The sequence below is a fragment of the Girardinichthys multiradiatus genome, chromosome 9 (assembly GCF_021462225.1).
Source record: "Girardinichthys multiradiatus isolate DD_20200921_A chromosome 9, DD_fGirMul_XY1, whole genome shotgun sequence".
NCBI classification, from domain to species: Eukaryota; Metazoa; Chordata; class Actinopteri; order Cyprinodontiformes; family Goodeidae; genus Girardinichthys; species Girardinichthys multiradiatus.
In genome coordinates, this window is record NC_061802.1 from 9,946,613 (window position 1) to 9,969,706 (window position 23,094).

The 23,094-nt window shown below is 38.1% G+C and overlaps 1 protein-coding gene across 1 annotated transcript in view; it reads right to left on the reverse strand.

The window, feature by feature from the left end:
- The window catches only part of anos1b (anosmin 1b), a 98,504-nt gene that overhangs the window by 14,816 nt on the left and 60,594 nt on the right, over positions 1–23,094 (reverse strand). The window contains exons 4-9 of the mRNA XM_047375832.1: positions 22,290–22,497; positions 19,994–20,178; positions 15,971–16,100; positions 5,601–5,694; positions 4,897–5,134; positions 2,019–2,157 (exon numbers count right to left, since the gene is read on the reverse strand). Coding sequence (XP_047231788.1) covers positions 2,019–2,157; positions 4,897–5,134; positions 5,601–5,694; positions 15,971–16,100; positions 19,994–20,178; positions 22,290–22,497 — 994 coding nt within the window. The remainder of the gene's footprint in view (positions 1–2,018; positions 2,158–4,896; positions 5,135–5,600; positions 5,695–15,970; positions 16,101–19,993; positions 20,179–22,289; positions 22,498–23,094) is intronic.

Below are 23,094 nucleotides of genomic sequence, written 5' to 3' on the forward strand. Positions count from 1 at the left end.
GACAACAAGTTATCTTTCTCTCCTTTGGGCCTACAGCCCATGTCTTAACTGTTTGGAGCAATACTGTGTTGTGAGTATTCGTCTTAACTTTTACTGAGCTTGTCAATGAAGACAACACAGCTTCTGTAACTTCACTATTGCTGGTGGTGTCAATATCTGGCTTAGCTTCAGACAGCTCACAAACTGACAAGTGGTGTTTTCGATTGCACTGGATGCACAAAATCTTCACTCTGCAGTATTTTGCAATATGTTTTGGACCTAAGCAGACATAACACTGTCCTAATTTTTTCAGCTTATCCTTCCGTGCACTTATTGTATAATCAGGACAGTTCTCTGGTTTATGGTCACTACTGTCACAATACACACAGGTCCGGGGCATGACGTTGGCTGTGTGCAAAGCAGTGGCTGATGGTACGTTCCACTTTCTGGGTTTATCGCAGGCGTAGGATGGCTTGCCCACATGCTTCTGTTGTGGGCTCAGGTCCTTTGACGTGTGGCCTGGTCTGGTAAGCTGAATCGCTCGTTCTCTGCTTTGCACTTCATTTTGCAGAAACTGAATCAACTCTGGGACCTTCCATTCGTTTGTTGAGTTTGGTTGCTGTGTGTAAGCAAGCGCTATGTCTTCTGGAATGAGCTGTAGCAGCACTGGACATAGCAGGCACCCGTACGTATCACTCTGCACTCCAAGGGACTCCAAGCTGTGTATTTGGATCTCACATTCATCATACAAGTTCCTCAATAATAATAATCAAGTAACTTATATTTAACAACATACAACTGTAAATAAGTCACAACACTATCAAAGCAACCCATTACACCTCAGCAAAACCACAGGCTGATCGTCTCCATGCTATGCCACATTGATGTACTAATTAATCAAAAACAAGGCCCAACCATGTATTTAGGGCATAGACATACTTTACAGAAGCCTGACATATCTGTTACAAACATAATTTTTTTTAATTGATCTTATGTAATATTCAAATTTTCTGAGACACTGACTTTTGGATTTTCATTATCTGTAAGTCATACTCATCAAAATTAGAAGAAATAAGTATAAGTAGCTTAAAATATTTCACTCTATGTGGACTGAATCTATGTGAGTTTTATTTTCTAAAATGATAGAAAAAGAAATTGAACTTTTCGCTGAAGAAAAGCATGATGTATGATGCATCAGGTTTCACTGTGAGAATGGTGTGTTCAGGGTGAAAATTAACGCTATCTGTTAGTTTCACACATAGCACGTGGGCCAAATAAGTTTAATTTTTGTCTTATTGTCTTCCACTTACTTGTTGTGTCCTCGACATAGTTCTATTAAACTGAAAGGAACGCTGAAGTTTTTTACTGCAACCCTTTCAGTAAAGGCCAGATTTGGAGAGCATGACCAACAGCTGTCCTATCAACAGATCCAAGCTTTTAATATAAGTGGACATAACTTTGTAGGTTTTCAGTTGTGCCAAATCCTTTTAATTTTAGATAAGGAATTAAACAGTTCTTTGTATGACGCCCAAAGCTTGGAATATGTTTATAACCTAACTCTTAAACATCTCCACAACTTTTTCTCTCACCTCCTGAGTCCATGGTCTTCATGGTGCTCTTTGTTCACTGATGTTTTCTAACAAACTTTTAAGGCCTACACAAAGCACCTGGATATATGCCAAGGTTAAATTACACACAGGTGGACTCTAATTACTAATTAGGTGACTTCTGAAGGCAATTGGCAGAACAGGATTTTATTTCGGGGTGTCAGAGTAAAGGAATCCCATTACAAATGCAAGCCACACATTCAGGTTTTTATTTGTAAAAAAGAATTCTTGAAAACCTTGATCCATTTCTTTCCACCACACAATAACTTACTAATTTTGTGTTAGTCTACCAGATAAAATCCTTATAAAATAAACTGAGGTTGGTGGTTGTAATGGAAAATATTGTGGAAAAGTTCAAGAAAAATGTACAGAAATTCTGTTCTTGGCTGCTAAACTTTAGTTTGAGAGAAAGCTGATTATTTTTTGCTCTACCTTCATGAATGATAGTGGTGAAAAAAAGCTGAGCTCTGTGACTTCTCAGCCTCTTCTGTCCCCAGTAGGCCACCGTCTGGACAGACACGACATAGGGAGTGGCAGGCAGCAGGCCCTGCAGCCACAGCTCGGTCTGTGCCTGTAAGATACCAAAACACAGTAACACAGCTTAAAGAAACTGCGTTTTTTTGGATCTGTCATCCAGACCATCCTCCTTGCCAATAACAGCTCTGTTATTATCATTCTGAGAGTTGTCTCGCTTATTTGTGAACAACAGGCCAAATCTGTTCTGTATTAGCTTGCTGTTTGACTGACAAATAAATAAGAGGCTCTTAGTCAATCACCTCCATTTTTCTGTGCATATCTGAGCTAGTCACAACAAAGAGATACTTGAGGATAAGTTTGGGCACTTCCGTATGTGTTAACATAGGACAGAAAAGGACAAAAACAAGTAAAAAGCAGAAGTATTTTCACTACTCTTCAAGATAGACAAAACATATGGCCTGCACAGCTGTGAATGTGAATGAATTGTAAAATCAGGCAGCAAAAGCCAAGATTTCTGTTTCAGTGCATAATCTCAATGGACATTATAAAAAATATGTCAAAAGCTCAGATTTTTTTTCCCCTGCCACATATAATTATTACATGTGAGGCCACCTTTAACATCACATTAGATACCAAATTTCCCCCAATTCAGCAAAAGTTCCAGATTGACAAATATATCAAATTTGTTTTCAACTTTGCAACCCATTTTACAACAGGAAGCTGTGGTTTTCTTGTCTCATACCTGTTGTGATGCTGCTGTTTGTGTGTGTCTACATACTGTTGCAAGAGGGAAATACTAGTTAGGGGGGCTCATTTAAATTCCAGACTTTCCAGCCATGCAGAACAGAGGTCCAGACTACAGATAAATGGCTCCACCAGGCAGAGCCTGGGATCCCCATCACTACTAGGGATAGCTGGGTCCATATGAGTGTTTCTTCATTCAACCTCAATATTTTAGGGGGGAATTCACAAAGCAGTGGAAGCTCTTCCATTTGAAATTGTTTTGCTCCCGATATTTTATCTCTGCACTGGATTTGCCACACAGATTGCATTAAATAAATACAGGAGCCATAGTGCCAATCAAGTCCTGCTGGTGGAAGCAATTTACACATATTTCTGCTTCAGGTAGCAGTTGTCTTCTCTTCAGCCACACAGCAGATGCAGTGAAACTATTAAAAAGTGAGGCAAAAATATATCAAACATTTTTTTACAATTTTTTTATTAACAGAAAACTGCCGGTCCTGATGTAAAGAACCATTTTTCAAAACTGTAAGAACAACACCTGACTGGATGAATTATGACAGAAATGAGGGTTTAAATTAGAAATTGATGCTGCAGGTTGTAAAGGAAAGAGGAATCATCCCTTTAACTGAATCCTACAAAAATGAATAAAACAGTTGTGTGTGATTACATCTTACAAAACTGTGCACATATGACCACGTTCCTTTTTGTCAGCCTTGTCAAGGACAGAATTTCCAAAGTGCACCTCATGTCCAACACACATCTGAGTTACTTGAATTCTGCAAGTGATTTATCTGTTAAAACATTATACGATCCTTAATTTTGAATTCTGTATTTTAAAAAGAAACATGATTTTAAACACTTTATATAATTCGTTGTTGATTTTGGCAGACAGGAGGCAGACTTGAAAGAAAAAAAAGATGATTAAAAAATGAAACTCACAAAAAACTGAAACTGATGAAAACAGTCCAAGTCCAAAAACAAAAGACTGAACCTAAAATCAGTGGCAACAGAAAAACAGAGACATGGAGGGAAGACAATGGAATGAACCAGCAGAGACTGGTTAAACCAAAGGGGAACATACTGTATACTGAGGAGATGATCAGTGGATTAAAGAGACATGCGAGATTGGGAGCAGCTGAGTCAAAACCCAGCAAACAGAGACATTGAAAAATTTGGGCAAATTTTGTGGTTTGTGTCTGGTGTGAGGAATCTGTGGCTTTAACACTCTGTCCATCTGGCTAAATATTACATTAGCATTTAAAATGCAAGTTCATAACACTTGGAAACATATAACCCAACAATTACTGCACTCTAAGTACCCCTTTGTGAATGGGAATATTGCTCACACTGACATTGGAATGACGATATATTTGCGATATATTGTGCAGCCCTATGGCACATTTGGTCTTTTTAAAAAGTGATGTATGTGGGTCCGACATGCTTATGCTGCTGTTGGCATCGTAACTCGTAAAACTGATCAAAACAAGTATTTAATATTAAAATATTTTTTATTTAATCTGAAATATACATTGAAATGAAACTACTTTATAATTTCTAATTTATTTTTTAATCACTCAAAATCACCTTGATCTTGTTACCTTGTGCCAGGTCACCTTTCCCAAGAACAAGCTCTGAATAATGACTATCGTGTACAACACTGAATTGACTGAAGGGTTTAAAAATTCCAAAGTTCATACTGACGCTAAGAAAAACATTTCACACTCGACACTATATTTGATACTATAAGTGGGTTTTTTTCAAGCCACAGGGTTCTGCCTAATAAACATCAGCAAAATATTAACAATTTAAAAATTACAATATTTCCATTGTATTAGTTAGGAAAAACCCATGATGCAATTCAGCACCCATTTAGAAAAAGAAGCTTAAATGTGTTGCTTTCCTGTATACCAAAACAGGGGAATTTCCTGTATTTACAGTGACATTGTCAGAATACTTACTTACAGTGCCGTTTTTATTGTTATGAAGCATTAAAATTATTATAACAACATAATATTCTAAAACATGCAATGTAAAATCAGTAACACTATTGTTTTTTAGCATAATGTAGTAAATAAATAAATGTTCTTACCCCATGAGTCAGGGTGCTGCTGCTCTCTTTTTTACCCTGTTCTTGAGCCTGTAAGTGCACCGTTCGCATAGGCTTGTTGATGTGCTCTGTGTGCGGTTGTTCTTGAACTGTGTGTTTATGAGTTGTGTGTGCATGCCGAGACATCCAGGTTATTCTGTAGTTGTGAACAGGCAGGTCTCCCTCTCTGGGGGGCTCCCAGTGTAATAACAGTGCCACTTTGGCCCTACTTCCCGTTAACCTGAGGAAGGAAAGCTACAAGTCAAACACCATCTTTAGAGAAATATAAGCAAATTCATGATAAATAAAGCAGCAGGAACTGCCTGGGAATTGGATGCGGATGTAGATGTGGGAGAAACACAGCTTTCCGGGTTGGGTTCCAACCCCATTTACTTTTTGCATGTATGCTAAAGGCGCCACACTTCACTCATCATGTTGAGTAGAAGTTACAATTAAAGTTATCATCTCTGTTATTAAATGCTGATCCAAGATGTGGCCTGAACTTGATGTGACCTTGTGTCATAACATTACAATGGAAATGACACCAGAGTGTGTAATTGAACAAGGATGAACTATAATTTGCTGGCAGACACAAGAACAATTAGTCCTCCTGATCACAGTTTATGAGTGATTGACCAATCTGCAATGCTTAAAGGGTGCTATTTTAATCTATTTAGTCATCCTGGATTTTTTGGATTTTCACACACCTTTCTGTGAACTCAGGTGCTAGTTGTGAATCCGCCCATTCAAGACTCTGATTGCTCACTCTGATGTTTGTTGGAGGCTCAGGAGGGGAAGGGTCTACATAGAGAGAGAGAGAGAATGAGAAAAACAGGAACCTTATAGAAACATTTGAAACCTTTTATCAGCTTCATCAACAACTGTAGACAAGAATGTTATCTTAAAAAAGTCCACATTAAGAAATAATTGATTTAACCACTTATTGACACTAACTGCTGTAAAATAAATGTGAAATGTGGAAGACAAGAGAAAATACCATTCTGGTGAGACAGATTTATATTGCTCTTTAGAGCAGCCAGAAAATGGCCACAAGAAAATATCAACAACTGTAGAGCAATAATTAATAATGTAAAACAACTGTGATGAGCATGTTTTTAATCTTCCCACCATTCCCAATCAGGAGGAACGTAAAGATGAAGAAACATTACAGGATTTTTATCCAGATTTCAAACCCAAATCCCAGTCGGGAAAAGTCTGCATCAGTCTGTTTTACTTGGGCACAGTTGGTAGGGCAATAAGGCAGAAAATAACTTGTTAATGTGAGATGGGCAACAGAAAGATGGGAGTCTGATAGTGTGAAAGGGCAACAGACCCAACTGGATTTCAGTCTCAGGCAAACTAACATCACTCAATGTTTTGAGCTGATTCTGGATGTAGTTAGTGTGAACTGATTACTGCCATAGCCAATGAAATATAGAGGCTGGGACAAGACATCAGGTGCAAGCCATTTTCTTTTTATTTGTATTTTTTAAAACTGTTTTTGTAACTATATAACATTACAAACTAAAATGCAAAACAACAGTTGGCATAAAAAAACCTAACTATCTACAATTACATAATGATAAAAATAAGCAAAAATAAACACATAAAAGAGGAAAACACTCAGCTATTTAAAAAAATTCAAAATGTTAGTTTATGCAGTCCAGTTGGAGCATTATATTGTTGTTTGTTCAGATAGATAACATTTTTTATTTTTTTTTAAACTGTCATTGAAAGTCATTAAATGTTACATTACAACGTTACATTAAAAAAGAAATATCCCAAACTCTCAACATAAGTATCACATAAAACATTTTCAATACATTCCAAGTCAAATTCAATTCAGTTATGGGATAAACTCTTGGTGGTAGGGTTTCCTACCATCACGACAAATCTGTAGAAGTTACCAAGAATGTTTTCATTCACGTCAAGCATCCTGCCTCTCTTTAGAAAGATTAGATACTGCTGGGCTTTGCTGACCAGCTGGGTGATCCATGGTTAGGTGAGAACCTCCTATGAACAAAAAAGGAATTAACTGGGTTCTCTCATCTTCAGCCTCTCTGATGGTTGGGATTATATGCCGTTTCCTGCACTTCCTTGTGTCCAAAACCATCTCCATGGCTTTGTCCAGATTGATTCATCAGATCAATTCTGTATGCTGCATTATCACCATCAGTAATCAAGCTGATCTCTTTAGTTGTTTCTGCAAATGTTATGGTGATGTTGTGCAAATATGTGGTGGCACAGCCAGTAACCGAGGGGAGTCTACAGAACAGGGTTGAGGACGAACCCTTAAGCCATGGCTTTCTATTGTTGTGAACAAATACATTTGTCATGATGTGGGTTGTGGTAGGACCAAAGTGCAGAGAAGGATGCTAAGAGCCAGCAGAATCAAGGTAAGTCAAGTTTTATTCCTTTTCTCACAGACTCAGGGCAGACAGATCTGGACATTTACATACCAGACCAGAACTCAGAGAACCAGACATCAGGGTACACGACCAGGATACAACGACAACAACAACAACAAGGAACCAGCCCGGAACAATGAAAACTAAAGAGCTTAAATACAAATGGGGAAAGCAGGGGGAACCAATGAACAGCAAGACCAGGTAATCAGGGAAAACACAGAACAGGTGAGGGTGACACTACTGGGAGACAGAGGGAGTGAAACCAATTAACAGAGACACAGAACTAAGGGTAAACAGAGAACCAGACCATGAATAATAAACAAAAACACAAACAGAAAACAGGCTGCACGGTGGTGCAGTTGGTAGCACTGTTGCCTTGCAGCAACAAGGTCCTGGGTTCAATTCCCGGCTGGGGGTCTTTCTGCATGGAGTTTGCATACGTGGGTTCTCACCAGGTACTCTGGCTTCCTCCCACAGTCCAAAGACATGCCTGTTAGGTTAATTGGTCACTCTAAATTGCCCTTAGGTGTATGAATGAGTGTGTACATGGTTGTTTGTGTGTTGCCCTGCGATGGACTGGCGACCTGTCCAGGGTGTACCCTGCCTCTCGCCCATAGACTGCTGGAGATAGGCACCAGCTCTCCCGTGACCCACTATGGAATAAGCGGTAGAAAATGACTGACTGACAAACACAAAACTCAGTGCCTGGCTGGGTATGATAACTTTTAACTACAACAATCAAAAATCCTTTATTGTCCTTATGTGACCTTATGTGTAGCAGAGTCTTTGTTAGCATGTGTCTGCAGGGTAAAGGTTGCAGACAATACTGCTGTTTTCAAGACATTGTTTTTTAAACAGACCTACATTTCTAAACTTTATAGAACCCCCCTTAACCTGCACCACATATACACCACTCTTGTTTTTATCATTTACGTAACCTTGCTAAGTTAAGTCCCATTTTATCACGTTCTGAACTTGAGATTACTATCCATGCATTCATTTCCTCACGTTTGGATTACTGTAATGCTTTATTTACCTGTCTTAGCAAAAACTCCCTGGAACGTCTCCAGGTTGTTCAGAACGCTGCTGCTAGACTTCTGACAAAATCTTCTAAGTATTCCCACTCCACACCGTTACTCATCCAGCTGCACTGGCTCCCCATTAAATTCAGAGCTCAGTTTAAGATTCTGGTCCTGACTTATAGAGGTCTTCATGGTCAAGGCCCAACTTATATCAGTGAACTCTTATATCCGTACAATCCCCCCAGGTCTCTGAGGTCATGCGATAAAGTCCTACTGGCAGTACATCACACAAGGCTGAAAACTAAGGGTGATAGAGCTTTTGCAACAGTAGCTCCCCGACTCTGGAACTCTATCCCCTTGTGTATAAGGACTCGGTGGTGTCTTTTAAAAAACAGCTAAAAACTCATCTTTTTAGGCTTGCGTTTGGTTAGTTTATTTTTGATTTTATCTTATCTTCTATTTTACATTTATAAATATATTATTCCAATTGTGCCTTGTATTAGTGTTGTGAAGCACTTTGTGATCTGTGTCTTGAGAGGTGCTATATAAATAAAATTTTACTTACTTACTTACTTACCAATGGCTCAATTAACAGCAAGGGTACAAATTAAAACAATATATAAAGTTAAGCCCAAAATGATCTATACCCCTCGAATATATAGGTTTAAACTAATCTTTTATAAGACAAAACTTAATAATTAAGTTGTGGCTTAACTATGTATATTTTGTTTTCTGAATAAATATACTTAAATCAAATGTTTGTTTTTTCTAAATATTATGGTCTACAATCACGCAAATGCAATAAAAGCTAAATTAATTGATGTATTTTCCAGAGATGCCAAAATGTGTGAAGAACACTAAATATTTGCTGGTAACTTGAAATATAGGTAACAACGTTTGCTTGTTCTTCAGCTGACCTATTACTAAAATTAACGACTTTCACTTTTTTCAACATTAAAATTTGAATGTTAATTACAACAATACTTTATCTTTAATCTAAAAGAGCAGACTTTTGAACAACTTGGTTTTTTCCAGCACAGCCATCAAAAGATTTTCCTAAAACATTCTCAAGGGATAAAAGGCTAATTTCAAGTCTTACCTGAGTCCACAAAGTCAATTTAATTTATGTTATCAATGGTGAGAGACAGCAGAGAGGCCTGAAGCTATTTTCAGTGGCTTCAAAGACCAAAAACAACTGCCACTGGGAATCTTGAGGTCAACAGTCTTTCAATGCTGACTCTGTATCTCATTAGGTCCTAAAGCACCAAATGCTGTATTTGATTAAAACTACAAAATGGATCTGATTAAGACTACATCCCCATAGCAGGCCTCCCACAGGCCTGGGGCTGTGCTCGCCTGACCCAAATGCAGAGATCAAAGCTATGGCTTTTTAGTGGGAGCTGAAAGATCTAGACTGATCTGATGTGTGAGTACGTCTGCATGTGTGTGTGAGTACGTGTGTTTGGCTGTGTGTGTGTGTGTGTGTGTGTGTGTGTGTGTGTGTGTGGGTGGGTGTGTGCGTGTGTGTGTGTGTGTATGCGTGCATGTGGTGCTTTCTGTTATAAATTTATACAGAAAAACAGGCACAAGAAATGAAGGCATTAGAAAGCATTTTCTGCTCCAGACATTCTGTTGTAATTCTGCTAATCTATACTAGCAACAAGAACTCTGAGATAGCTTTTAAATTCAGCCTCTCCCACTTGTTTAGCATAAGGTCACAGTGGAGACAATACAACAATCTTGATTTGTGCCAGCTTCCTGATTTTTGACCCTTGATCCCCAGGTCCTAACCAATGACATACAAATGAGTAAGAAAAACAAAAGTCCAACAGCGATCAGATTGTATTTTGTATGTTTAAGTGTGTCTTTAACCTTTAACACTATCCTCTCAAAGTATAATCGAACACACTTATGGATAAAAATGTACTACAACCAACCACAGCTACATTTGGGCTTAGCAGAAAAATAGATTACAATAACTATTAGAAATACTGTTATTGATAAAAATTATACATCATTTGTTTGATGGTTTAAGTAAATCTAAAAGCTGTTTATTTGGAGCACATTTGACATTTTCTATTCCAAAATAACTTTTTATGTTTGAATTAATAGTTGAATATTAAAAAAAAAAAATTAATAGAGATGCAACAAGAAATGTGTTGGTAAATTAAATTGGTCGATTTTCTGCTTGATTTGCCCTGACTTATCAACAAATCTGAGTTTTTTTTCCAATCAGTAAACAAAACCAACCAGTGCCACCAGGTTTTTGCTAACACTCTTCTAGGTGGACGCTGTTACCGAGTGAAGACAAAGTGTCAAACTTAGATATTTTCTGTGTCAATGAGGTGTTTTAAATAAATCAGAGGTAGTAGAGAGTTGTCAGAAGCTATTTAAAAGGAAACTAGGAAACTATTTTCTCACATGCCGTAACACATCTGCAGTTTATACAAACTTCAAGAGCTCTTTAGAGGTTTCACCCTCTCTGTGATAAAACCTGCTGGATTTGCAAACGTTGAAAACAGAGATTCTACATAAGGATCTACATCAGGGGTGTACAAGCTCAGTCTTCGAGGGCTGCTGTCCTGCATGTTTCCCTGCTTTAACACACCTGATTTAGATGATTGCAGTTCAGCAAAATCCTAAATTGATGGAAATCAGGTGTTCCTTAAGCAGTGAAACATTTAAAACACGCAGGACACCGACCCTTGAATACCGACTTTGGACACCCCTGCTCTAGTGAATACACACACAAGCTGCTGTTTAAGTAATGCTAGCTTTACTAACTGTGCTAATCATTAAAAGGAGATGCTGAAAACAGTTTTAAATGTCGAGTCCTTTATTTCTGTTACGCAATGCATAACATTGCTTCTGCTTGTGATATAAATAACTATTGGCTGCTTGCAAAAGGCAGGTTTGAAAAACTATGCTGTTCTTATATTATAGTTCTTAAAGACAATAGGCAGGTTGAAGCTTCTCTAATATCTCTGCATTTTTACCAAAATAAGGCATATTTTGTACATGTTTTCCTCTGATGTAATGCTGGCAAGATTGATGATTCATAAATATATACAAATAACTTTTAGAAAAAGTTAATAAACAAGATGTTAATGTAGTATGTTGTCATCAAAGTTATCCTGATATGGTTGTTTGCCGTTGAGCCATTTTTAAACCTACATTCATTCAAATGGAAACCAAATGTACATGTTTTATTACAAGTTTTGTACAAAGAGATTCGATGTGTTTGGAATTAATCTATTACAAATATGGTGGCCTAAGGCACAGAGGGTGTAGCAGTGACGTGGGCACCTTGTGTGCAGAGGTTATTTGTCCTGGTGCTACCATGTAGGGTTGAAATTCGACCTCAGAACCTTTTTAGTATGTCTTTCTTCTCTCATTCTGCCCCCTTTCCAGTTTGATTACTGAAAAGCTAAAACAAAAAAAATTATTCAGCCTGTTAGCCCTACAAAATAACTGACTAATTTTGTCACTTAATGCAGTTCATAATGACACCGCTTACTTTCTTATCTAATTTGTTAAGTTTTTAGCAGGCTGATATTCTGATGAATTGAACACATATTTGAGTGTTTTTCTGATATCTTTGAAAAACATAAATGCAAAGATTAATACAGCTAAAACCAGACGTTTAAACATTATCTCATGGCTTTGTAAGTTTCTGATGGGTTAATTACCAGCAGTAGAATTAAGAATCACCTCACAGATACTGCTTACTAGTGTGACATGTTAGAGGAACAGAAAATGTGTTTATTCATGGGAAGATCAAATGCAATAAGCTAAAGTTGTGCCACATTCATCTTTTCAAACAAAAAGATGCAAACATCTTACAGTTCAATAAGGAGATGGCTTCTATGTCCCAAAAAAAAGACATGTTTGGTACTGAATGTGCATATTAACCCCAGAGGAAAAGCTAAATAGATTGTGAAGAAGCAAGCTGGAGAACGTAAGAGACTGTCATTATCCACTGTGAAAAAAATCACGCACTAACATGAGCTGAAAGACCACTCAATGAGGCAAAAGCCATTAATGCAAAACCATCATAAAAAGACGCAATGTAGTCAGATACCAGGGCTTTTCTGTAAACTTAATAATACCCTAGATATAATTGGTCCATAATAATTGTTTTTTAGATCATTATTTTTTCATGGTAAAATCTACCTTCTGAATAACAAGCTTCTACATGCACATATTTCTAGTGAGATCACAGACAACATTAGGACATAACTTGAATTCTTTCAAGTGCATTGTCATATTCTTATTCTTGTTTCTCATCTTTTTCCAGTTTTTTTATTTTTATCAAATTCATCATTCGAAACTGTTATATTTTTATTTTGTACAGCTGAAGTAAAACTCTATGTAAAAACACAGCATGGATCTCAGGAAGACTTACAAAAATGATTGCCAAGCAAACAGTCGTATATTGAGCCCAATTTTCCCAGTTAGCTCCACCATCCTTGCACCTGTACCATCGCCACCAATAAAGTCAATACCAAAGAGAGGAAATAGGAAAACAAGGCTTTCGTTGTTCTGGCTAGCTATCGTAGGAGTCAGTGCAACTGTGTTGGATATTCACATAAAAATTTAAAGTGATACAAGCAGACTACATAACTACATAAGTGGTGAATGCACATTTTCCTAAAAAGCAAGAGGTAAAAACAGTAATATACTGCATATATAGATTTGTATCAGTTGAACTTTTAAGGACAATCAATGTCATAATCAGAGTCAAACTGTGAGGTGCAAGAGGTTCAACTTGCGTGTTTGACCAAAACGCAAATCGAATGCTTCACTATCTACGTCAAAGTCTGTGAAAAGGCACTCGTCCAACCTATCTTTTATTAAAGCCAGCTCAAACCCCCAGGTGGCTGCAGCAAATGGCCACCCAGACTAAGTCAGGTTCTACTGGAGGTTTCTTGTTGTCAAAAGGGAGTTTTCCTTTCCACAGTTGCCACATGCATGTTCAGCAGGATGGATTGCTGCAAAGCTTGTGTCTTGATGAAATAAATTGTCCACTGTTGTTAAATGCTTGTTCAGAGGAAGTCACTGCTGCAAAGTTAGTGACTTAAGACAATAGGCTGGGTTTCCTTACATTGAAAACATTTTACATATTGGCACAATAAAAAGTTTAAAAACAATACTTCATTACCCAACTTTGTTGTTATTGAGAGTGTACACCCACTTTATTAGGTACACCTGTCCAAATGCTCGTTAACGCAAATTTATAATCAGCCAATCACATGGCAGCAACTTAATGCATTTAGGCATGTAGACGTGGTCAAGACGATCTGCTGCAGTTCAAACCGTGCATCAGAATGGGGAAGAAAGGTGATTTAAGTGACTTTGAACGTGGCATGGTTGTTGGTGCCAGACGGGCTGCTCTGAGTATTTCAGAAACTGCTGATCTACTGAGATTTTCACGCACTACCATCTCTGGTCCAAAAAAGAGAAAATATGCAGTGAGCAGCAGTTCTGTGGGCGGAAATGCCTTGTTGATGCCAGAGGTCAGAGGAAAATGGCCAGACTGGTTCGAGCTGATAGAAAGGCAACAGTAACTCAAATAACCACTCGTTACAACTAAGGCATGCAGAAGAGCATCTCTGAACGTACAACACATCGAACCTTGAGGTGGATCGTCTACAGCAGCAGAAGACCACACCGGGTGCCACTCCTGTCAGCTAAGAACAGGAAACTGAGGCTATAATTCGCACAGGCTCACCTGGTCTGATGAGTTTCGATTTCTGCTGCGACATTCGGATGGTAGGGTCCGAATTTGGCGTCAACAACATGAAAGCATAGATCCATCCTGTCTTGTATCAACGGTTCAGGCTGGTGGTGGTAGTGTAATGGTGTAGGGGATATCTTTTTGGACCCTTTAGTACCAATTGAGCATCGTATCAACACCACAGCCTACCTGAGTATTGTTCCTGACCATGACCATCCCTTTATGACCACAGTGTACCCATCTTCTGATGGTTACTTCCAGCAGCATAACGCCCCATGTCATAAAGCACGAATCATCTCAGACTGGTTTCTTGAACATGACAATGAGTTGACTGTACTCAAATGGCCTCCACAGTCACCAGATCTCAATCCAATAGATTAGATTGAGATAGCTAGCACCTTTGGGATGTGGTGGAACAGGAGATTCACATCATGGATGTGCAGCCGACAAATCTGCAGCATCTGTGTGATGCTATCATGTCAATAAGGACCAAACTCTCGGAGGAATGTTTCCAGTACCTTGTTGAATCTATGCCACAAAGGATTAAGGCAGTTCTGAAGGCAAAAGGGGGTCCAATCTGGTACTAGCAAGGTGTACCTAATAAAGTGGCCGGTGAGTGTATGTTTACCATTGAAAAAGCACTTTCATGCATAGTGCCTTTAAAGTCTATGAGGCTTTATGACGGCTCTGTTTGTGGCACTGTGAGAGATCCATCTCCTGCAAAGGTAAGTAACCTTTTGAAAATTTTCCATACCAAAAGTGTTTCCATTCTATTCTATTAAAAACAAATGCGAAGCCTAGCGAGTTTGCCATTGACGTTAAATGATAGTTTACATCGAGAACACCTAGGTAAAAAAACATCTTACTACTCACAGAGGAGATGACCTCACTCATCTAAGCAATGTGCATTACAGCCCCTTAAGTAAAGCAAGCTGACTGGTATCCTTTTGGGAAGTTTGTCTTTTTTCAGGAACAAAGTTTAAGCTTAAGTTGAATGGAGCAGTGTAAAATTCTCCTCAGTGCTCTCAAACTCCTCTACATAATTTCTGATAAGATCTCAACCGATAAAGAACCTGTTTGCTGAGCTTTGTCCAACATTATATCCATTATTCTCTTTTAAACATGCTCTATTTAGTACTGGCAGGGGATTCAAACCATGAGCCAATCCTGGCCTGACACCAGTATGATTTAAGACTGCTGAGCATTAGATGAATGACCTCCTACAATGTGTGTGTTAAGCTCATCTCTCCGACCCAAAGCAGAGATTTCACTCTGGCACTGAACCAACTGAAGGAGGATGTAAGTGTGATTGTTCTGCATGTGTAAACACCTACATATGAAGATGTGTGTATGTTCAGCTTCCTGTCTGTGTCTTTTATGGACTGCCTGACGTGACGCTGATGGTGTAGGGGCGAAAGCGCACAACCATATGCAGAGGCTATAGTCCTCAAAGCGGCTGTCCGGGGTTCAGTCCCGGACCCGGTGACATTTGCCAAATGTCTCCCCCTCTCTCTACCCCTCTTTCCAGTCTGCCTACTGTCAAAAAAATAAATAAATAAAGGCCACTAGTGCCGAAAAAAATATCTTTAAAAAAAAAATATATATCTTTTATGGACTGCCTGTTGGTATTCTACAGAGTGTAGCTTCCCCATTTACTGTGAGTGAAAATGAGAATAAGAGCAAAGGAGAGGAGGGGAAGTGTTACTGAGTTTCTTACAGCTCCAAAGGGAGATTTAATCTCTCTCATAAACTGACACAAATTGAACACAAGTGTCTGCATTTTGTATCTCGTGACAGGACATTGAAATTTACTGGCAGGTGAAGGAAAACACACAGGGCTCATCACTCTGAGTAGGAAACTGCAATAGCTCTCCAAAGAGAACAGCTATGTGTTTAGTTTGTTTTATTACCTTTACTGGACATGTAGTGTTTGCTGGGTGTGGTGAAGCCTCTGCTGCCGTGGCTGTTGATGGCGGCAACCCTGAACTGATACCAACGCTGAGGCTTCAGATCGGACATAACCACATTCTCAGAGAGGGTCTGGAAAAACATCACAAGATGAAAACTGCTCAGAAAATGCAGTTTAATGCAATACCTTAATTCTTTTAGATTTATAACAAGTTTACAAATTTTACATAGTACTAAGCATGGGTGGGTTATCGGGATAAAGGTGTGCTAAGGTTTTAATACTAAAACTTCAAACGAATTATTCTGACTCAGCATTTTCATATTATTCTCTCTTCAATTATTAGGTATCTGTAACATAATATCCTAGTTAGGATCATACATACCTTGAACCAAAGATGCGAGTAATTTTGACCCCACAGAATCAATATAAAACGCTGCATGCACAGCCTAGCCATTACTGGTTGGACATTTAACGAGAACCAGAACCTAGCACACACAACTGATAAACCATAAACATGGTTTATTGCCTGAATAATAGATAATTATTTATATAGTTATCTATCAATAACAGACAATTATTTTAGAAAGTGACAATACTGATTTTAATGTGTTGACAGATTAGTTGTAATGGCCTACTGACTGAAAAAACAGTTGTAGAGTAGTTAGCTGTTTGAATGAGGCGGATTTTGGAATAATGGGCAAGAAAAGAACAATAAACATAGTTGGCACCACTCCAGAACATGAATGCGCAGGATTTTGGATTAGGGAGGATCACGTTGTTCTGCATGGAAGAATCCAAAGCGAATAAGGCCAGTGATCAATAACAAAAAAATAATAATAATAAAACAATTTTAAAAATATGATGAAGAAATATTCCAGTGGGACAGAGAGCAGCAGGGACCTGTTTGCTGTCATCACAATTAAGTCTTACCACAGCAGATACATTTGTTCTCTACTAGACCCCTAAGCCTTTACTGACTCGATATAATTTGATATATGAGCTGTGCAGATAATCGCACACTGAATACCTCTTCAGCTCAACACAAAACAGTCTGAAAATACAATAAGCAAATAAAAGAGTGAAGAGTGAGGAGTAAAACATCAAGCACATGGACAGCTGTGTACCGTCTGTTGCACGCACTCCAGTATATCCAACTCTGAATTGGACTGGGGGGAGTGTGCAACTGAACATTTAGCATTTTGTGGGAGTGTGTCTCAAGAGAATACAAAACTCTCTCAACAAGTCACAACTCCTCAGATTTAACTGTTAATATTTTGTACTATTTGGTCTCAGGGAAGACAATACCTTTCTGTTTTATGACTGCTACTTATTTTAAATGCGGTTAACAAATTTTGTACTTTTTTTGGAGTAATTATCACTAACTGCTGACTGGTATTTCTGTAAGTAGCTACAACCTAAATACCTGGGCCTGAGACAGCTCGTTTACAGTGAAAATAATTGACCACAAATTCTTTTAATTTATTTATTTGCTATTTGATGGTCAACTCTTAAAGGGGACATAATTTGCAAAATCCAATTTTTAAGCCCTTAAATGCATGTTGTTGTGTACTTGGAGTCTCTAGGAATGCAGAAAAGTTGAATTTAGTCTCTCTCAGGTGCTGCATAGATATGTTTATATTTTGTTTGGGTCATATTTTTCAATACGTTGAGTTTTCGCTATTCTCTATTTTTGAAAGTTTTTTTGAATTGTTACATCACAGTATTTGCTACTGAACTACTAAACAAGTTCATGGACTTCTGGCTAACTAATTTCGCCATTTTTATTTCTCGCTGTGATTTTGTTGCATTTGCAGTTCCACTTTATATAGACCACAACTGAAAGATTTATGTGTGAAAAGGAAGGATTTAAAGCATTATATGACTTCTTTAAGACTCCCACATGGTTGGGCGTACTTGACTCTGACGTCCGCAAGACACGTCCGCACAAAGATACATTTTTACAAATGCATAAGTGGTGTTACACGATAAACTGCTTGCTGAGGAAAAGTCTCCATGTCTCCAACTGTTTTATATGTGACATGCTGCTCTAAACAACCAGTTGCGAGGAAGTGGAATTTCAATGTCACTTTGTGCCTCACTGACAGGTGTTTTGCCCTTCTTTGTCCCAGTCTGGTTTAATGACCTTTTATGCAACCTTCTTTTCTTTTTATTTTTCAAAAGCTACAAAACAAATTAATTATTCCTCCTTGTCCAATGACGCCATGGCAGAAACTGTGTAAAACATAGGAAATTTTGTGGGAGCTTTTATACTACTAAACATATACACTGCTGAAAATTAGCAAAAGCGGTTGTTTTAACTGTAATTATTTAAAAAGTGACATTTTCAAAAACACTAAACTTTTCTGTCCTAACAGTCAGTTTAAAGTTATTTATTCAAAATGCCAGAGAAAGTGTCAATGCAGTTTGCTCAGGCTGAATAGAGCAGCACTGCTAGCTTGTTGCAGTTCAGTCTCAGTCGGCTGCTTAAAAAGACTCCTGTAGCTTTTCTTGGCTTACAAGAAAGACAAAAACTTCATGTGGAAACTAATGGAGAACTACTCATCACTATTATTAAGGTATTGCTGTTTTATACCTACTGCTAGTGAGCCACCTGAACAGACAGCAACACTATTTAATCAGCTGATATTAGCTTGTTAAACTGGTGGTGTTCTACTGTTAATCCTTAAAGTGAGGAAAGGGATAATATATTTTGGATTATATTATTTTGCACAAAAAGAACTTAAAAACTACAGCTAGTTTCAGAGGGTGCTTATTCTTTGTCAAAATCTATGTGTAAAACTCAAAACAATTAATGTTATGAATTTCATTATTATAACTGGTCCTGGGTTGGTAAGAGATTCTCACAGAATGAGGGTGTAGCCAAAAGTGGGGGTGGGGCACCACTCAATTACTCTATACTTAACACAGCTAGAGAAAACTCTGGTCTCTCCAGCACTTTCCCTGGCAACTCATTAAAATGACTTCAAATCATAGAAAAGGTATTTGACCTAATAATTCTTTTCCTAAATAACAATTAAAGTAAAATGTATATAAAAGTTATTGTGCCCTGGTCAACAGATTTCTAAATATAGTTTCCTTAAAAGCAGAACATACAATCCATTAATGAAAGATTTACTGAATAGTTTCTGTACAGAGTGAATTAAGTTATTCTGCATTGGCAGCTATATCATAAAATGGGGAAAAACTTCAGATGAACACTAAAAGAATGTGTTAATATATAAGTTAAACCATCTGGTCAAATTATGGTTGAAACTGCCAGAGACTCATGTTCTGTCTTTCTGACAGTTTGGATGTGATGACAGTTTAAAAACTGCTCATCCACACTCCATCGAAGACACACAAACATGCACACATACACGGGCACTGTCATCTATTTAAGTCCATAATGAGCATTCAGTCATTCAGAATCAGCCGGTGGAAAGACTGTGGCTGCCTGTGGTTCCCTTTTAAGTTGTGCTTATTTACCTAACCTCACACAGACACACACATGGACATGCAGTTCACACACACAGTCATTTACACAAATATACACGCACACACACATGGGTTTACCCTGGCAGAGTGGGAGAGACTGGTTGGGGTGGAGAGGGTTAGACAGCAAGGCAGCAGACTGATGAGGTGGAAACAGTCTAGCATCCATCTCCATAACTGGGATGTTTCATCATTTAAGGCAAATTGAGAGTTATGAGGTAAAGATATGTTAGAAATGCTGTGGTGAGTTGCTCCACAGTTAAAGGCACAGGAGCCGTTTTTAATGCTTAGATTGAATGCTGGTAGACACACTTTGTTCCGGTAGCCAGCATACTTATATTATTAAACCCCCCCACCACTGACACTCATTAATAAGGGATAATTTGTTATAAGACAAATGTTTATGTCTCTAAACCATGCAATATAATCCATTCATCACCTCTCTACTCTGTGATTTCTCTCTGTATTACCATTTCAAAATATCACAGCTTTATTAGAGGTGTAGTAATAGGCTGCTATGTTCATTACTCACCATGACAACAGTAGCCCACGGAGAGGCGTGGTCCTCACTGGGGTGAATGCCGATGTTCCAGCGGGACTGAAGTATGTAAATGACAGGCTCCATGCTTACATTGAACTTTGACACCCACGCCACCTTCACATGACCCTCTGGGTCCTCCACAAAGCTCATCTCTTTGCGAGGTTTCAAGGGAACACCTGCAAGCAGAAGACAGGAAAAAATTTACAGTGTGCTTTTCTGTTTTTTTATTTTGGTCAAATCAATTACAATACCAGGGAGAGCAGAAAGTGTTGGCAGAAACCGGTTTTGGTTTTTGTGGGTTAACTATATTTTTAAATGAGCTGTGTGCAGAACTTAGTCAAATCAAGAGGTAAGGTTGGACACTGAACCAACTGAATATTTTTTACCTCTTTGTCTAAAAGAATTGGTCTATTAAAATATAAAAAAAAAAAAACAAGAAGTGAACAAAAACTGTCTTGTTGACTTAGGACAATAGTTGAAACCAGATAATTATGCAATTAAAACCCATTTTTCAACGCAGCTACATTGACACTATTTCAGAAGTACTTTATTATCAATACTTTTTCATTACTGTAAAATTAGAAATAGAAAACTTACTCAAGTGTGTTTTTTCTTTTTGTATTGCTGCAACAGTCACATCCTTACCACACCCTAGGCAGTCCAGCCTCAGTGGGGCCATTCAGGATTTGATATGCAATAAAACAAGCAGCTTTCAAAAAGGTTTCTTCCATTAAATGTGGTTTCTCTAATTTTACCAGACATGTTGTTTTAGGCAAATTACACTTAGTATGTTTAAACCTTTAGCTGCATGGGCCAGATTTCATGACAAATACTTGAAGTCCTTTAGTGTGTTGTCCTTATAGAAAAAGCATCAGCAACTAATTAAATTAATTCAAATATATTACATGTGTAAGATGAAAAAAGCCCCCTTCACATTGGACTAAGACTACACTAACAGTGTTCAAACACTAATAAGTTAGTAAGCTTATTATTTTATTGAGATTTAAAGCATGGCTCTACTGCACACTTGGAACATGACATAGTAGGTTTTTCCGTACTCTGTCTTTCTTAGCAATCCAATCCCAGGGCTACCTTATTAGGATCACAAATGCACAAGGATATTTCCTTACAATCTGCAGAATTTCTCTGAACTTATCAGCATCATAATGATAACCATGGGATTCTCTGTAAAATTATAGTAAACGTAAACCAAATAAGCTGCAGCTAATAGTTTTTCCTTCTTCCCCTTGCTATCACTAAATACGACTCCAGAATTTCTCTTTGACCGCATAATATACAATTTTTTCAATTAATCTGCAGCCTGAAATCTCACAACATCTTTCAGTCTCTTTTAGCCTGTTAACAGTATATCGGCAATTTGGAGATGGGCATATTTTTTCTTCTACTGGGAGCCCTTCTCCATGGAGTCTGGAGTGCATACCAGTCTCTATGTACAGTGCATTTGCGTACAGGGAGTGCTGCCAACATGGTGTGAGCATGATTAAGTTGCAGCCTAATCCTCTACTCAGCAACCAAGTGCAAGATATGCTGCCACTATGATCATTAACCATTAAAATTGCTTTGTGCATTCTCAAAACAATTAAACTCTCTAACTCCATTATGAATGTTGGGGAGCATTTTCACCCCAAAAGATCCCTCCGATACATTGCAGGCAGCATCCATGTTCTGGCTGTTTTTAATGTTGTTGTGTGGTCTTAGTCCATTGTTAGGGGATTGTACTTAACTCTCCAAAGATTTAAATGGAATCCCCCAAGGCCTACATTTAAGGCCTGTTTAATTTTCCATTTCTAATACTATTAAAAAGAATATGTATATAGCTTAAGTGCACCTTTATGCAGATAACTCCATACTTTGTTCAGTTAGCTCTATTGTAAGGCAGGCTGTTGACAAGCTTCAAATTGCCTATCAGCAGCAGCAGGACTCATTGTTTTTCAGATATCTGTCCCTTATCTCAGATAATGCTCGTATTTCTGCTCTAGACCTTATCGGCAGTGTCTCATTCTACAAATATTTGGGTATTTGGCTGGAAGATAGCCTTCCTTCCAGAGTGCATGCTGACAATTTAGTAAGGTAATAATGGGCTTTTCCTTGCTGGATAGATAAAGCTTAAATAAAATAACACAACAAAACTAACAAAAAAATAAGAAAAACTTAATAAGAAAAACAACAATAGTGATAAATTTAATAAAATAGAGAATTAGCTGTAAATCCTACTATGAATGTTCCAAATTTCCTAAAACAAGGAATTGGAAGGAATTATATTTACCTTTATATGAATTGGCTGGAGCTTGACAAGTGTGTCCACAGCCATTAAAGCAGCACTTTCTGGAAGAAGGACAGTCCTGGTCTATTGAGCAGCTCTCAACACAGGCTGCAGCGAATCCTGTGGCTCGCTGAGGCGGGTTGCAGTCTCCCTGGCGGGACGACCTCACAGAGGCCACAAACTCCCTGCTTGTCACACACTCTGTCTGTTTCTGAAGGAAAGTGGCAACCCAAGGGGTACTATGGTTATTATTATTACTGTAGTTCACAGTGGTTAGAATTTGCGGTACCTCAGAATACACACCAAAAAAAAAAAAAAAAAATCACATAGGCAAGGTAAATTTTTTCATGCTGAAAGTCTAAAATCTACTGCTCAGATTTCCCCATTAAAAGCAGAAGTGTGAGAGCATGTATATTGGTATGTGTATTCCCCTTTCTGCTCACATGTCTGCAGTTTAGCCAGATGTAAACACAAGGTTTACCTAATGGTTCTGAATTACCCTGTGGTCCTAACCAGCCAGCCAGTCAGTAACACGCTTCAGCTATTGTGATGAAAAACGAATCTATCTGAAAACCGCAGCAATTGGCTCTACAAATAATCATTTAGGGCCACACACACACATGCAAAATACAGATGAAAGAGATGTACAATCTTCTGTATGCACGGAGAAGCTCTCAATGTTTAGGTTTGCGACACAAACACACAAGGAAGATTATACGTCCATAAACACGCTGTGAAAATCTTTAGGATGCCAAAAAATGCAAGTTAATCCTAGAGGAGAGACAATGTCACCAAGAGGAGGGATAGT